Consider the following 16,536-nt stretch of genomic DNA (forward strand, 5'->3'; position numbering starts at 1 on the left):
GCATGAGCCATTGTCTCTTCCAGACCGAGGTCACAGCATCACTTGCAGTGTAGGTCCTCTCCTGTCGAAGATCAGGTATCGAGTGATTAAGCAGATAGAAAATGGCGGTCACGCCCGCGGCGGTGCGTACCGCGGCGGTGCGTACCGCGACCACCGGCGCACATCGTCATTGGCTCCTGAAACCCATAGGGTTCAATGTTAACCAATACGGCTTAGCGCCGTGGTCTTCGACCGCCTACCGCCGCGGTGTGCCACGCCAGCGCATTGACCTCACATCCCACTGTCGCACTTCACAGGTCAGGCAGCCGCCATTTCAAGGGCCCACATGGCCTACTTACCAACTGCGTCACACATACCTAGGCCATGCACCAACACTCATACAAGCCATTCAATGCATTGGGAATCATGTTATGTGCAAGCTGTGGTTACGTACCTGTGGGTTGCTTGACTCTGTGCTCGCTGTTCTCCTTCATAGGCACGGTCCGCTGGGACATGCGAGGAGATGGAGGAATCTTCCCGTGTACAGACCACTGGTGGACCTGTCGACAATGGAGGAACGACATGTCATACTGACATACAGGCTTGACCGAGCCACTATACAGGAACTGTGTGCCCAGCTGGAGCCAGACCTGATGTCACCCATCCGCCAACCCACAGGGATCCCCCCTCTAGTGCAGGTGCTGTCAGTACTCCATTTCTTAGCAAGTGGGTCATTTCAAACAACAGTGGCCATATCATCAGGGATGTCCCAGCCTATGTTTTCCAAGGTGTTGTCCAGAGTGTTGTCTGCCCTGCTGAAACACATGCGGAGCTACATCGTTTTCCCTGAGGTGGGGGATTTGCCTAAAGTGAAGGGTGATTTCTATGCCCTTGGACATATCCCCAACATCATAGGTGCCATTGATGGGACACATGTTGCTTTGGTCCCCCCCAGCAGGAGTGAACAGGTGTACAGGAACCGGAAGAGTTATCATTCCATGAATGTACAGATGGTGTGTTTGGCTGACCAGTACATCTCCCATGTTAATGCCAAGTTCCCTGGGTCAGTGCATGACGCCTACATCCTGCGGAATAGCAGCATCCCGTATGTGATGGGTCAACTCCAGAGGCACTGGGTGTGGCTATTAGGGGACTCTGGTTACCCCAACCTGTCCTGACCCCAGTGAGGAATCCCAGGACAAGGGCAGAGGAACGGTACAATGAGGCCCATGGGCGGACTAGGAGGGTGATCGAGCGAACCTTTGGCCTCCTGAAGGCCAGGTTCAGGTGCCTCCATATGACAGGTGGATCCCTAATGTACTCACCAAAGAAGGTGTGCCAGATCATCGTGGCCTGCTGTATGCTTCACAACCTGTCTTTGCGCCGCCAGGTGCCTTTTCTGCAGGAGGATGGTCCAGATGGTGGTGTTGTAGCAGCTGTGGAGCCTGTGGAGAGTGAAGAGGAGGAAGCCGAAGAGGACGACATAGAGAACAGGAACACAGTAATACAGCAGTATTTTCAGTGACACACAGGTAAGAGTAGACACCGGCATATTACATTTACTTAATGACTCCTACCTCTCTACTGTCTGACTTTTTCCCCCAGTGTATGGTAACTGTGTTGTGACTTTCCCTTCCGTTTTCAGAGATGTGGGCCCCACTGCGTGACATCTGCTTTGTTTCCCCATGGACTACTGCTGTGTGACAGCGGTTTGTTAGCATCACAATGTGAATGAACATTTTGGCACGGTCATGTCTAATGCATTTGTTCTAAATCACAGCCAGACTCCAGATTGTTTTGTGCAATAAGTGTTTTTATTCAAGTGCTCTAAGTTGGATGGGTGGTTGCAAATCGGTGAGGGGTGATGGTGGAGGATTGTCCATGGCAGAGTCCAGACTATCAGTTTCACAGGTGCATTGTCCAAATGCCTGTGGGAAGTGGAGCAGGGGCAGTTTAAGGTTGGACAGGGTGACAATGTGGGACAGTGGGATGACAATCAGGGCGGTATCCTTTGCTGGCGGGGGTCTTGACATCTTACTCTGTCTTCTTCCTAGATCTCAGGGCCCGCTTGCGGGGTGGTTCTCCTTCTGCAGGGGGTGGGGTTCTGGTGGCCTGTTGGTCTTGTGTCGGGCCTCCTGTCCACTAGCGCCGGTGGAGGTGGTAGGCAGTTCTTGGTGCATGCTAGTGTCAGGGGCCCTTTGAGGTACCACAGTGTCCCGCAATGTCGTGACTACCTCATTCAGGGCCACTACGATGGTACCCATGACGGAACTGATGTTTCTTAGTTCCTCCCTGAACGCCATATACTGTTGCTCCTGCAGAAGCTGGATCTCCTGAAACCTAGCCAGGACCGTCGCCATCGTCTCCTGGGAGCGGTGGTATGCTCCCATGATGGAGGAGAGGGCCTCGTGGAGAGTGGGTTCCCTGGGCCTGTCCCCCCCCTGTCGCACAGCAGCCCTCCCAGTTCCCCTGTTTCCCTGGGCCTCTGTCCCCTGGACCGTGTGCCCACTTCCACTGCCCCCAGGTCCCTGTTGTTGTTGGGGTGGTGGGTTAGCCTGGGTTCCCTGTAGTGGTGGACACACCACTGATTGACGTGTCCTGGGGACAGAGGTATGGGCCCACTGGGTGGGTGCTGTGCTGGTGTTCCCAGAGGGGGGAAGGTCTACTGTGGCCTGTGGCTGTGTGAGGGGAACCGACTGTCCCGAGGTCCCCGATGGACCGGGCTGGTCATCTAGATCCAGGGAGACAGAGCTTCTGTCCTCACTGTGGGCCTCTTCTGGGGGTGGAGTGGACATTTGTGGACCCTCCTGCGCGGTGACGTGGCGTTCGGGTCCTGCAGGGGTATAAAAGTATGGTTATTGCTTCTGTGTGTGTCATAGCGTGCAATGGGTGGGTGCCCATGTACCCCAGTGCTGGCATTCCTTTGTGGGGGCTGTTGTGACGGTGGTTGGGGGGGGTTGTATGTGTATGTGCAGTGGGCATGCTTAGGTGATGGGTGTCCATGCTTTGTGGACACATGCAGGGCTGGGTGTTGGGATGGGTGGGTTGGGATGGTGAGACAGTTGCAAGTAGTAGGATGTGATGGGGGTGAGGGGGAGGGTGGGGGTATGAGTTGGCATGCAGGTGGGGTGGGGGAAGAAGTAGTTAAGATTTGCCTTACCAGAGTCCATTCCTCCGCCTACTCCTGCGAGGCCCTCAGGATGCAGGATCTTCAAGACTTGCTCCTCCCATGTTGTAAATTCTGGGGGAGGAGGTGGGGGTCCGCCGCCAGTCTTCTGCACCGCGATGTTGTGCCTGGATACCATGGAACGCACCTTCCCCCGTAGGTCGTTCCACCTCTTCCTGATGTCGTCCCGATTTCTTGGGTGCTGTCCCACAGCGATGACCCTGTCCACTATTCTGCTACATAGCTCCATCTTCCTGGCAATGGTGGTGTGCTGCACCTGTGCCCCGAACAGCTGTGGCTCTACTCGTACAATTTCCTCCACCATGACCCTGAGTTCATCATCAGAGAACCTGGGGTGTCTTTGCGGTGCCATGGGGTGGTGTGGGTGATGTGTAGGGTGGATTGTGTGGTGCTAAGTGTGGTGATGTGTATTGTTGTGTTGTGTGAAGTGCGTGCAAATATTGCTGGGTGACAGTGAATTGGGCGTCTGGGTGCTCGTATGTCTTTTCTCGGTGCGTGTTCACAAATCTCTAGGAGTGGAGGTTTGTGGGTGATGTGGGTGTGTATTTTATATTTAATTGGGTGTGTGGGAGTGGTGTGTGTAAGTGTCTCAGGTGTGTGTATTTTGAATTGTCCAATGTGGTTGTATTTTGTAAGTGTGTGTGTATTTCGACCGCGGCGGTGTGTACCGCCAATGGAATACCGCGGTTGAAAGACCGCCGCGTGGATTCGTGTGTCGTGATAGTGTGGGTGTATTTCTGTTGGCGTGACGGTGGAGGTTTGGTCATCGCCAGTTTCTCGCTGCCCTTTGGTGTGGCGGACTTTTGTGGATGTCTGTATTTTGGCGGTTTGCCTGTTGTGGGTCAGAATGACCGTGGCGGTTTGCCGCGGCGGTGTTATGGTGATCTTCTGAACGGCGGTAAGCGCCTTTTACCGCCGAGGTTGGAATGACCACCTATGTTTCTTGTGTAATGTCTTACACACTATCTCAGTGACAGAATTTTGAATCTTCTGTAATATATTTATAATATAATTTGGAGTAGCGGCAGACGTGCATTGCAGTAACCAAGATGTGTCCTAAAGTGTACCCCTAATATTATACTCTCATTTTCATTGAACAGTATTCTTAGATAGTAAGTACATGTTAGACCTGTCACCCTCAGGGTGGTTGTCCCCCAAACATTTTGACTTACTCCTCCATATTTTTCTGATCTTGTTTACTGGCCCTAGGACTCTGTGCACTTTAACAATGATAAACAGTGCTAAAGTGCAAGTCCTCACTCCTGAAAGCATGGTAACACTATTATATCCCAAGCTGACATATTTAATTTGCTTATTAGTCCCTAGTAAAGTGCTGCTAATGGGCCTGCAGCATTTGCTGAGACACCCTCTTTAGTAGCCCTCTCTAGCCATGGCTCAGGCCTTCCATTGCAAAGGCTGTGTGTGAGGTTTTAACTTCTATTTCAGCCTGGCAAAATCAACCTTTTGCCAGACATAAACCTTCCAAAAGGTCGAGGTGACTTATATAGTCATATAAGTCACCCCTGGGATACAAACAGCCCACAGGACAGGTGCAAATGTATTTAAAAAGTATGGCATGTACTTTTAAGTTTTACATATCCTAATAGAGAAAAACTCATAAATTTGTTTTTCACTATTGCAAGGCCCTACCTCTCCTGTAGAATAACATTGATCTTACCGTGTGGCATTTATGAAGTATAACTTCCAATGGGAACCGGTAAGCAGTTCATGTTTGGTGTCTTCGGAATTGTAATGAGCAGTCCCCTTTTATGGTAAAGTCGGATTTCAAATTACAATTTTGAAAATGCTTCTTTTCAAAAGTTGCCAATTTCCTACCTTAGCCGTTTAGTGCCTGCAACCTGTCTCTGAGTCATATGACTAGGTGTACTTTGCAGTTGGTCTTTGTGTATGCCTCCCAGACAGCTAAACACATTAGAGAGCTTAGGTATGCCTGTATGGGCAATTACTGACAGGATGGGGGACAGAACTGGGCACAGCTCCACTTACTCCTGAATAGGATGTGTCCTGCCTTTAAGCAAAGGATTGCATACCCCCTGATGTTAGGCTGTAGCCAGGACAAGGGAGGCAGAAAACCTGAGCATTGCAAAGAGAATTCCCTAGAAGCTTCTCTCACTTCAAAGAAGGTACCAGGTGTAAATATTGCACTTCAGACACCATTTCTTCAGTACACTTCTGGACCTGTGGAAGACTCTACCAGGATGAAGGACTGCAGTGCTGCTGAAAAGACTGCCACTCTGCTGGACTGCTGCTCTGTGGTGCTGACTTGCTACCCTGCTGCCCTCTTGCCTGGGTGAGAAGGACTGGACTTGCAGTCTGACCCAGGACGACCAGAGTGACTCCAAGGGCTAGTCCACTGTACCAGCACCTGGACTCTGCTGTTATGAGAGCGGCCTTGTCAACTGCAGCCACAGCAGTCCTGGACCCTCAGAAGTGAGCCTGAATGCACTCTGCCAGCCCATCTGTGGACTTAGCAGAATCAAAGCGTCTCCTTTGCTGCACAGCACAACCCGAGAAATACCTGATGCATCACTTCTGCTGCAAGGACTTTCCTGATGCAAGGACTCCGTATCGCCTACAGCAGCCTGCTGGAAGTAATGCTGCATCTCTACACAAGGGCTCCTCATCACCTACAGCAGCCTGCTGAAACCGCCACTCTGCGACACCTCTCCACGCAAGAACATTGCTTGGCAAAAGCAGCTCTCCAGACTCCAGAACCACAGCTGCATGATGCATCTCCTTGCCCAGACCTTGCATTGCCTCTGCTGCAAACTGCTTCCCATATGTGAGACTCCGCAATTCTTCATAACCAGGATTGAGGTACTGTGTACAATGGAATTAAGTCTGACGCTGTAGCCATCCCACACTCCATTGCAGTCGGCCTGAACTTGTGACTTTGCTCGAGTTTAGCAGGACCAGATATCCACAGTTGGAGCTTTGTGCTTTTTGGCTCTAAATTGACTGTAATTTCTAAAGCTGCATATCTTCAGTTCTACCCATTGGATTTTTGTTGTTCAGTCTTGATTTGTTTTTACTAAAATGTCCTCTAGCTTTCTAAATTGGTGTGGGATTTTTCTTATGATGTGTTTTCACTTTATTACTCTTTGAAGTGCTGCATGGATACTTTATGCCTTACCTCTAAGTGAAGCCTGCCTGCTCTGTACTAAAATACCAGAGGGTTGAGCATAGACCAATTCAGGGTTTGCTTGTGACTTCACTCTGACAAGGACTGTGGTTGCTGCTTGAATAGGGATTCACACTGCTCTGCCACTAAACCAAATTCTTACACTATAGCTATGTGAGAGTACATATATTTGTTGTTCCACATACATGCAAGTCTAAAGTGTGACTCCCAGATTTTTTTACTTTTTGAACCATATGTATGTTGAATCCAGACAAAGAATGTGCAGACTGTTTCTAAATGGGCTGGCGTACTATTAGATCCTGCCACAATCAGTTTTGCAAGCATTTACAACAAATCTTTTTTCAGCCAACTTTTTACCGCCGTACTTGGTCTGATGCACAAAGATTATGCTGTGGCTTAAACTTGTAGTACTCCTGAGTTCCAGAAATAAGTCAGACGTAATCCAAGAGTATTTCTGTCTCACCTCTGAAACTCATGAGTAAGCCAGGAGTACTAAAAGAGTAAGTCACATTTAATCCAGTATTTGTGGTTCCGACCCAAAGTGATCCCTTAAAGTCTGGGTATCCTGTGTATAATATCTTGACAGCTCAAATAGTGACTGAGTGTCACCCATATGGTTGTTGACTCTCACCCTTCTATTGGACAACTTTTGGTGAAACAGTTACAGATGCAGTGGGAAAACCTGCAAGGACCTGTAACTACTCTAGGATAAAGTGGTTGCAAGGACCTTAGATAATGGTGTGCATTTGAGGCAATGAAGAAAACCTGACCAAGGCTCTTTTTGAAATACTGGCCACTGATTCTAACCTTTCTGCCAGGTTGAGTGCCAAAGCTTGTGATGCTTGGCCATTGTAGTAGTTAAAAGTTGTACTCTCAATTGCTGGATGAATAGAATAACATATTCTGTAGAGTTTTCCAGAAGGAAAGGGGGTCTTTTATTTTCCAGCTGCCAACTTGTTAACAAATCTCAAATTTTCCAACCTGGACACTGAAAGATGTAAATTTCAAAACCTATGCATGGGGCAGATTTATCAAGACATTGCACTGGTCCAAAGTCACACTGTGGTGCACAGCTATGCAAAGTCTTGATAAAGTATATATTTTCTACAGCACAAAACCTTAGTTGCACCGAACAGTTGCCATTTTATAATGTAAATAGCACTTTGTGCTACATTGCATCAAGGGGTTGTTCCCTGGGTGGTACTTGGGCATTCCAACACTACAACCCTCGATTTTGTGATGCTGAGCCAGTTCTACAAAGATTGTCATACCAGGTTTAGCCTGAAAAAATGTACTTGCGGTAGGTGCACAGCAAATTTTTTATTATTTCTCCTATATTTCACACTTTTGATGTTTGCTGCACTGTATATTATGAAGCCAATGTGTGAAATGTTAAAACAAAATTGCCGAGGCATAGAATTTTGTACTGGAAGGGTATCTTTCCATGTCAAACAAAATTTATGCTATACATGACGCACACTCCTTTGCACTATGTTGCAAAGCGGTTAGCATGGTGCTAAGCAGTTGGTTTGTGCACCAGCGCAGTAGAAGAGAGCAGGAGCAGTGCATATTTAGAAAATATAGGGGTATATTTAAGAAAAGTGCTGCTGCACACTTTTCTCGCGCCCTTTACCCCCCCACACCTCCACCACGTGTGCACTGTATTTAAAATACGGCACACCATGGCACAGGGAATGGGGCAATAGAGTCATTTTTTATGACGCTATTGATGTACACTGCAGGAGTAGTGCCAAAATATTGCGCTACTCCTGCAAAGTACATAGGTGCCCTTTATAAATAATGGTATGACCCCTTTTAACGCCTGCTCTTAGTGTGTGTTAAAAGTGCTGAAAAAAATGGTGCAAGAAAATCTGTAAGATTTGGTTGGGCCATATTTTCAGCCTCCCTAACGGGGGAACGCTCCCTTGCATACATTATGCCTGGAACACGCATAATGTGGGGCAAGGGTTTACAAAGTGGGGCAATGCATGCATTGCATCACTTTATAAATATGCTGCAGGGATTTTGGCCATCTAACAAAACATTAGCGTCAAAAAAATGACGCTAATGTGCCGGTAGGTGGCAGTAGGGGCTCTTAAATATTCCCCAGAGTTCTGCTGATTCCTCCTAGCTCCGCGCAGCAACGTTGGATCAACTAACCTCAAAAGAGTACTCCTTGATCATTTAACCCCAAACTAACTTCGGCTCCCTAAATTTAACCCCAAAGATCATAATTTTCTTGAGCATTAAACAAAAGTTGTGGGGACAGTTTTTCTTTAGTACATTCAATTAACCTATGTATGCATTTAGACAAAGAGGCGTGAATAACTTTCGTTCAATTTTTGTTATCAATAAACAAAATATTAATAAAATATTAATTTACACATCATTGTGCTCTGTGGGCCTTAGTTCCTAAAGAACACATCCCTGCTTGCCTTTTTGTGCATATATTCTACAGTGCGACACTATGTAAAGGTCGGCCTAACATGCACATGAATTATGAATGACAAATTACGTGAAATCCCCAATTTCTACAGTTCATTGTACAATAGGGATTCATCACACTTTCACTAGTTAATATGAAGATATTGTTTTCTTCAAGCTCACAAAACGAATGTACCTGTATTTGGGTTTGTGTGATGCTATTGGCATTATGTCCTCGAAAGATGAATGTCTTTAATGTTAGAAAATGTTTTAATCCAATTTTTCTCTATTTTAGCTTCGATGAAAAAAGATTGCCAAAGCCGTCACTTAAACCGGTATAATTCATATGATTGTAATGGAATAAAAGACTGTGAAGATGGCAGAGATGAAGTGAACTGTACAGACAGTAAGTGGTGATTGTCCAATACAAAATATCCTTAAAATTTGAAAACGATACATTGACCTCAGCGGGCTGTATGTATGTATAGTTTGTCCCGTGGCATATGCTCAATACTGTAATAAACACTTGTGCTTATCAACTAGTGCATTTGCTCACTGAAATGTTGCTTTCACCACAAAACTATTTAAAATAAACTTTTGTTGCTCCTCCAACTCTATTTATACCTATCTACAGGGGGTAGACAAAAGATCCACTCAAGATCATGCACATGTACACAATGTTCACCTTTGCTGGTATAATTTTTGCCTACCAGCAGTGCGCTTGCAAATGAGATGGTTTTGGCGGCAGACCAATATAAATATTTTCTGCCTTTCTGGGGTATGCATTCTCTGCCATCCCACATACCTCCAGACGTTCGGAGTGTCAGGGAAAAACTGTCCACGTGTGATGGCCCAATATTTCATGCTTGCCCTACCACATATGTACAGATAGTGTTCTTTGTGGTGTGGATGAACTAGCAGACGTTTAAACGGATTGGACCTGAAATTAGCGCCCTCATCTCTCCAGCAGTGTTCTGTACATCAATGTTTAAACCAGCAGTAAACCCGGAGGCCTAGATAACCTGTTATATGGAATAGGTGGGTTGCTTATCACATCCATTAACTACTATTATTATAGGGTGATGAATTTACCAGGTGTGGAAAGATATCCTTTATTGTGAGTTTTCAACTTGGAAAAGAGACATAACATGAAGATTTGATACGTAACACACTGCATTCCAGATGTTTTCTTTCTTCCAGATCTTTTCCTCTAATACATTTTAGCAAGGTTTCATCTTCCGTAATCTTTCTAAGGAAATCTGTGAGGACTTGCATACAAATATATTGTATTTGTGTGACTGGGTGACCAAGTCTTCTTTAAGGACATTTCACTGGGTAACACTTCAACTGGTTACAATCTAACCAAGTGTTTTGTCGTGTCATATTGAACAAAGACGTCTTCACGCCCAATATTGCCAATTTCATAAATCATACGTCCATCATCATCCGGAAAAAGCGTCTATAATTTCTCAACCCAATCCGGAATCATGCCCGACTGGATCCACAATGGACAGCCATTTAATTCACTAGACCAGTAAGACACTTCTGCTGCGTAATTCTCAATAGTGCACTACAATAGGATGCTTATTACACCTCAGACTCCAAGTTGACAAATGATCCCTAATAATACTAGAGTCCAGCAATAAACCCTCAGTGTACAAGTCTAAAAGAATGCGAGTATTCAGTTCTGTATCTCTCAGGTTCCACACACTGAGGCAGCGAGCGACGATGAATGGTCCAATTAATTATATGGCTGGCTCAATTAATTATATGGCTGCCCAGTGTAACCGTAGCCAGGGATAATCAGAATGCACAAACGGCAGGGGGCCTTTATCTACTAATTACACTTCATGGGTTCAAGATTGTGCTAGTGAACTCAAACAATGAAACACATCTGTGACATGCAAGGGGAAGTAGCACATATTTTAAATGAAAAGGTGGCTTAACATGTCTTTATGTAGTGTTTTGTTTTATAACCCTTGCCCCAGTCTTAAGTAACTTATGGGAGCCTCTTCAACGGGTGTACTACGCACAGAAATAGCACGAACAAACACAAGTTAAAAAATTTTTTAAAGCACTAAATTAATTAAAGGCTGCAGCGTGTTGACTGTGGAGAGTAAATGGTGGAATGTGAAAAGGTGTGAATGACTAGAAATGAAAGTTCATATTGTAGCGACTTCACCTGACACAAGCTTTTTCTTTCAGGTGTTCCCTGCAATAGTGTCACATTTAAGTGCAATATTGACATTTGCATCAAAAAACAAAATGCTAAATGTGATGGAACTGTGGATTGCCCTGATGAAAGCGATGAAATAAGTTGTGGTAGGTAAATATTTTTACACCTTGCCTTGTTTCACTCATTCTGTGTGCTTTTCCAGTTTAAGGCAGGTGGATATCTAGTGCTCATATCAGTTGTTAACTACTATAACATTGGCTTGAAAACATTTTGGACTACCAGTTATTGAATTAGGTCTTGCTTCTACCTGCGTATCTCATGACCAGCCACCCTCCTTCTAATAATGCAATGCATTGACACTCCATGCTCATGCTCACTACCTTCTGGAACACTGATTCATGACCTTCCATCCTCACATCACTTAATCCCACCCGGTTCATTTGTTGGAAATTGAGTTGCAGTTTCAAACTTAGCACACTGATGGTCCAAACTTGCCAACATCCACGACCTGAGCCTCTCACTGTGACGAAGGTGAGAGGGAAGTGTTGAAGCAGATATGCTAATTAGAGAAATTATTAATTATGTTTATGTGCTTGAATAACAAAAAGTGTGTAGAGAAATTAATCATAGAGAAAATAATGTGCACGTTTGAAAATGTGCCCTTGAGGCATGTCAGCCATGTGTACGAGATTGTACTTATATAACTGGAACTTTATGAATAATGAAAAAATATGTGAAAAATGTAGTAATATGTCACATTAAAATGTATAACCTATGTGTTACTATAATTTGTAGTGTTAACTTAGCTAAATTTAAGGCCTAGACTTCCTAGGCATTGCACACTGAGAGCAGAAATAATAACCGCGTTTGCAGAAGCTACGGCCTGTCCTTGACTCACCCGATGTTAAAGTTGTTTAACTAGAGTTTTCTGCAATGTACCAGCGGACAGGAGAGGATGAAGACAATTTGATACAATTATGTGTAAAGTAGGCTAAATGTACTTTCCCAGGACTTGAACAGTGAAGGCACTGACTGAAGAGGAACATGCAACAATTTCGATACCTGAAGAGCCGGATGATGAGGACATGGTATAGCGGACCAATCCACATCTTGTGAACGAACTGATATTGAAATTGGTAGATTTGGTAAACAAAAACTATAGGTTAAAGTCATATCTGCTGACTGACTGACCAATTAGGAGTTAGGGGGATGGACTGGGAGACCCTAATAAAAAGTCATGACAAGGGGCTATAGAGAGAGATGCGAGAGATGCGAAGGAAGAATTGATGATGTCAGGAGACGCTGTCCGATGTTCTGTCGTTGGACACATACTCTGTGAGCCTGATGTGTGACCGACTAATTGATGACCTCAAGGCGAAGACTGGCTTGTTGCTGATCCATCCTGGATAGGTAGCTATGAAAATATGACTGATAAATGTATGCCTTTTCTTCTAGGTACCAACTGCGCCGATTATAGAATTCTCACTTAGATAGATCTTTTCCCAATTAATGTTTTTCTCTAAATTGTTTTTGCATGAAGGCCCACATGCTAATGCGAATCTTCGTTAGGTAGGCTGTTAAGGGTGACGTTGACAGAGACAATAGACTGACAAGCTATTTGCTGAACTCTGCTATTGATTTTGGTATTCTTTGCATATATAGGTGCATTTACGCATATGGTTTTCTTCAAATTATGTTATGATGTTTTCCATTAACAAAATAATAATAGAGTGGATTGAATAAAGGTTGAGCTAACGGATGATTTTAGAATTGTAATCAATAGGGATATAAAAACTGTTTAACTCTTTAGTAAGTTGTGGTTATCCATATGAAAGATGTTTTATTAATGGTAGTTTATTCTGATTATTGTTGTCACCAGTGGTCACTGCAAGACTAGGATATCCATGCGATTCAAAATGTTCATCGACCTATACGCGTCCCCTTGTAAGTTTACTTACTAAGGACCAGGCACGCTTGCAGAAGGAAAGTCTAGGGGGTTAGGCGTGATAATGGAGCATAAGTCCAGGGGAAGGTTTGACCACTTCATCTTTTCTCCTGATGCATTAATGCACTGATCATCCCCCTATGCACAGGTCTAATTAACTGTGTGGAAGTGTTTGGGGGAAGCAGAAGCACTGGTAGTCCTTAGCCACCCTGTTACAAGTAAAGAGAGGCACTAATACTAGTGTGTTACTCAGAAGGTGGAAGGGGAAAAAGTGAGGAGGTACGTCATGGTAGAAGAGCACAATGGCCACCAGGATAAATGCTTCAAATTAGAAATAACTATTTGTAAAACTGAAGAGCATGAGTAGTCAGCTCAGACATGGATATTCCTCCCAAAAGAAAAAAAAGGTGAAAGAGATGACGGTATATTCAAGAAAAACATCAACAATTTCAATTTTTTTCAAAACAAACATTCAAGTCCTTAGCCACAACAAGTTATTTGGGACAGGTCAACAAATTTAATTCAATAATGTAGTACATTCAATGTAAAATATGGGACACATATTTTGATAGTTAATAGCTTTAATTACAACGTGTGGAGGACATTGCTAAGGCTACTGATATTTATGAGATAGAACAAGCAGGTGTATAAACTATCTTATTCAGTTTGGTTCAATAGTGACATGTTAAGCATTTAGGGTGATTTATAAGTAATTTTGTGTAAGATTCACTTCTGACCATGTTTGCTTTTTATCTGTTGACATTGCCTGTGAGGGATTTTTTTTGTTTTTTTTTGTTGCTATAGTGACAGGTCGGGAATGCTCTATTTGAGCATTTGTAATAATTTATCATCGAAGCTGTCGTATTTTACACTTGTTGTGCGCAGGACGTGTCTTGTTTTAGTAGCTCTTACAGTGAGGAGGTTCATTTGCCGTTGTTGGAGAGGGCAAGACGATTTGCTCCCATTACGGGTTTATTTGATCATGTGATTTTGGAAAACGTCTCTTACTAGAGCCTCATTGAAGGCCTTGATCTGTTATAAGGTTAAAATATCACTGATGGAGTATTACATGGAGGATCTTGTAAAAGGACCACAAAGTGAGTGACTTACAAAAGCTGACAGCATGTCTCGAAAACCAATAAACCTTTATAGTAGAAATAAAAAAAAAAAATTCGACTACAGTTTCTTCAGAGTAAGATTGGATGGGAAGTGAATCCCCCAAGAAGGCTGTTGTATTGGTCTCTCATTCTAAAAAAAATATGAATGCAAAAATACTGAATGATGAAATCCGACGTTTGTGTAACACCAGTTTGTGTATGCTTTCCTCTAGTACACCAGTTTTTGTAAAGTGACACTTTACCATACTATCAAGACAGTTTATTCACTATTGCATTTGCATTTTTTTTAAACGTGTAGCATTAGCATCACAATATAATGCCCATAAATCATCCTATAATCTCTTAATTTCAGGTCCACATTAAATATATGATTCCATGGACACAGTTGCCAGTTAACCCTCTGATACATTGCACATTTAATTGGCCACTCACCTGCTAAATACTGTCATCAGGCTCGAAGTGAGTGAAAATTTCACCTTAATTTTATAATAGTGAGTGAAAATTTCACCTTAATTTTATAATAGTCCTAGTGGATATTTTGGGAAAAGTACAAAAAGAAACAAAAAGGCATATTTAAATACATTTCAACATGGTGGAAAGAATTGCTCGTTCCTTGTTGTAAAAATGTTTTTTTGAAATCTGATACCAATTAAAATCATAGCATAACAAATTTTCTAGCTATCAAGTCAAGAGTTTTCAATTCTATTAAGGACACGGAGACGAGGATTATGCTTTCTCTTTCTTTACTGAAAAATTACAGCAACCAATCAACATTAATTAAACAGAAAAAATACATCTCCCAACACTCCTTGTGGTCCATAACATGCCCAATCCGAGGCCTGGTCTTCTATAAATGTCTTTGCCTCCTTAGTCCTTCCTCTTTCTTTGCAATAATAAATCGAAGACAACCTGACATCCACGAACTGTATTATCCAAGTCACAACGGGAACAACGAACTGTAGCCAGTAGCTGAACTCGAACGACCATCCATCCTTATGTGTACTTCTAGAGTATTCATGCGCCCTTATTGTCTGATCCTATGAACGAAAGAACATGTGCTAATAAACTGAGAATGACCATTCAAAACAAAGGTGGGTATAAAATAAAATACATGAGAACAGTAGATCATGTATAGACATCAAACTTCTTATCATTTCATCACAGAACAGTTGCAATAACATCATGGAAATGAATCTCTTGATATGGGTGGGATAATCCTTGCCTCCGTGTCCTTAGTAGAATTGAAAATTCTTTACTCAATAGCTAGAACATTTTTTATTTTATGTCAGGACCAGAGGCTTCAAATTATGCTAGTTCAAAGCTGCTCCACCACTGCAGATGCCACATCAACAATACGTTTATGATAGAAAATCTTAAACGTATTGTCGGATGGACAATCTGCGGCAGTCATAATATTCTCTAAGCTGGAACAAGCTGCAAAAGACTTACAAGGCATGGCGCCCCACACAGAATGTGCTCCAAATGTGGTAATGTCGATACCCATTTCTTCCACTAGCCATTTGACCCATCTGGCCAAAGTAGCTGATGACACTGGAGCAAAAGGACTCTGAGGAGATATCAGTAATTGGCCTCACACATCTCTGCAAGTCTCTCGACTACAATCCTCATAAGCTTTTACACATTTCACAACACAAAACTTCTGATTATGAGGAAAAGCTGGATATGAAATGCACATAGATGCTGACTTTGTATGTTTAGAAATAGTGAAAGAAGCTCCAGAAGGAGTAAATACCTGCCAAATCCAGGACTCGAACATCAGACACCCTCCAACAGGAGATGAGGCACAAAAGAACAGTGTTTGGCTGACAACTGTTTACGAGAGAGATCCCCGTCACATGTCCAGTTTCTCAGCAAATGGAAAACAATATCTACGTCCTATAACATTGTATACTTGGGCTGAGGGGGCCTGAGCATTCGAATGCCTCTCAAAAGTTTACCAGTTGAAGAATGCTTGGCCACCGGTTTACCGTCGATATGAGGATGTCCTGCAGAAATAGCTGATCTAATATTATTAAAGGTCCCATACGCTAGGCAATGAGTTGCTAAATTTGAAAGAAAACTGACCATCATGCTAACAGGGGCCCCCATGGGATCATTACTTCGCTCACCGCACCAATCCATCCATTGTTTCCAAGAGGATTCATGACGTTTATGGGTGGAAGGCGCCCAAGATTGGGATAAGAAGAACCTAGCGTCTTCCGAAATACCTGGCACTTGCCAGCATCTCCCGAAAGTCTCCAAGCTATGAGGATCAATTGGTAAGACTAGAAGATGAGGGAGACCTGACGGATCTAGCAGTAGGGATGGGAAGGAGGGAAGTACCACTGGAGGAGCACACAACAACGACATCCCAACCGGAAACCATGACTGAGCTTTCCAAAGAGGGGTCACTAAAATGATCTCCGCCGTCACATGAGAGAGTGCTCTCTGAATCATAGCGAATGGAGGAAAAGCATAAAGAAGACTCAGGGACCAATCCTGGAGAAATACATCCGACCCCAGGGCTAATGGATCTGGTCCCCA

The 16,536-nt window shown here is 43.8% G+C and overlaps 1 protein-coding gene across 1 annotated transcript in view; it reads left to right on the forward strand.

Annotated features, from left to right (window-relative positions):
• Window positions 1-16,536, forward strand: part of TMPRSS7 (transmembrane serine protease 7) — a 694,472-nt gene that overhangs the window by 532,408 nt on the left and 145,528 nt on the right. Inside the window, exons 13-14 of the mRNA XM_069203470.1 lie at window positions 9,049-9,159; window positions 10,959-11,075. Of these exons, the coding sequence (XP_069059571.1) occupies window positions 9,049-9,159; window positions 10,959-11,075 (228 nt within the window). The remainder of the gene's footprint in view (window positions 1-9,048; window positions 9,160-10,958; window positions 11,076-16,536) is intronic.

This window comes from Pleurodeles waltl, chromosome 8 (genome assembly GCF_031143425.1).
Source record: "Pleurodeles waltl isolate 20211129_DDA chromosome 8, aPleWal1.hap1.20221129, whole genome shotgun sequence".
Classification (NCBI taxonomy): Eukaryota; Metazoa; Chordata; class Amphibia; order Caudata; family Salamandridae; genus Pleurodeles; species Pleurodeles waltl.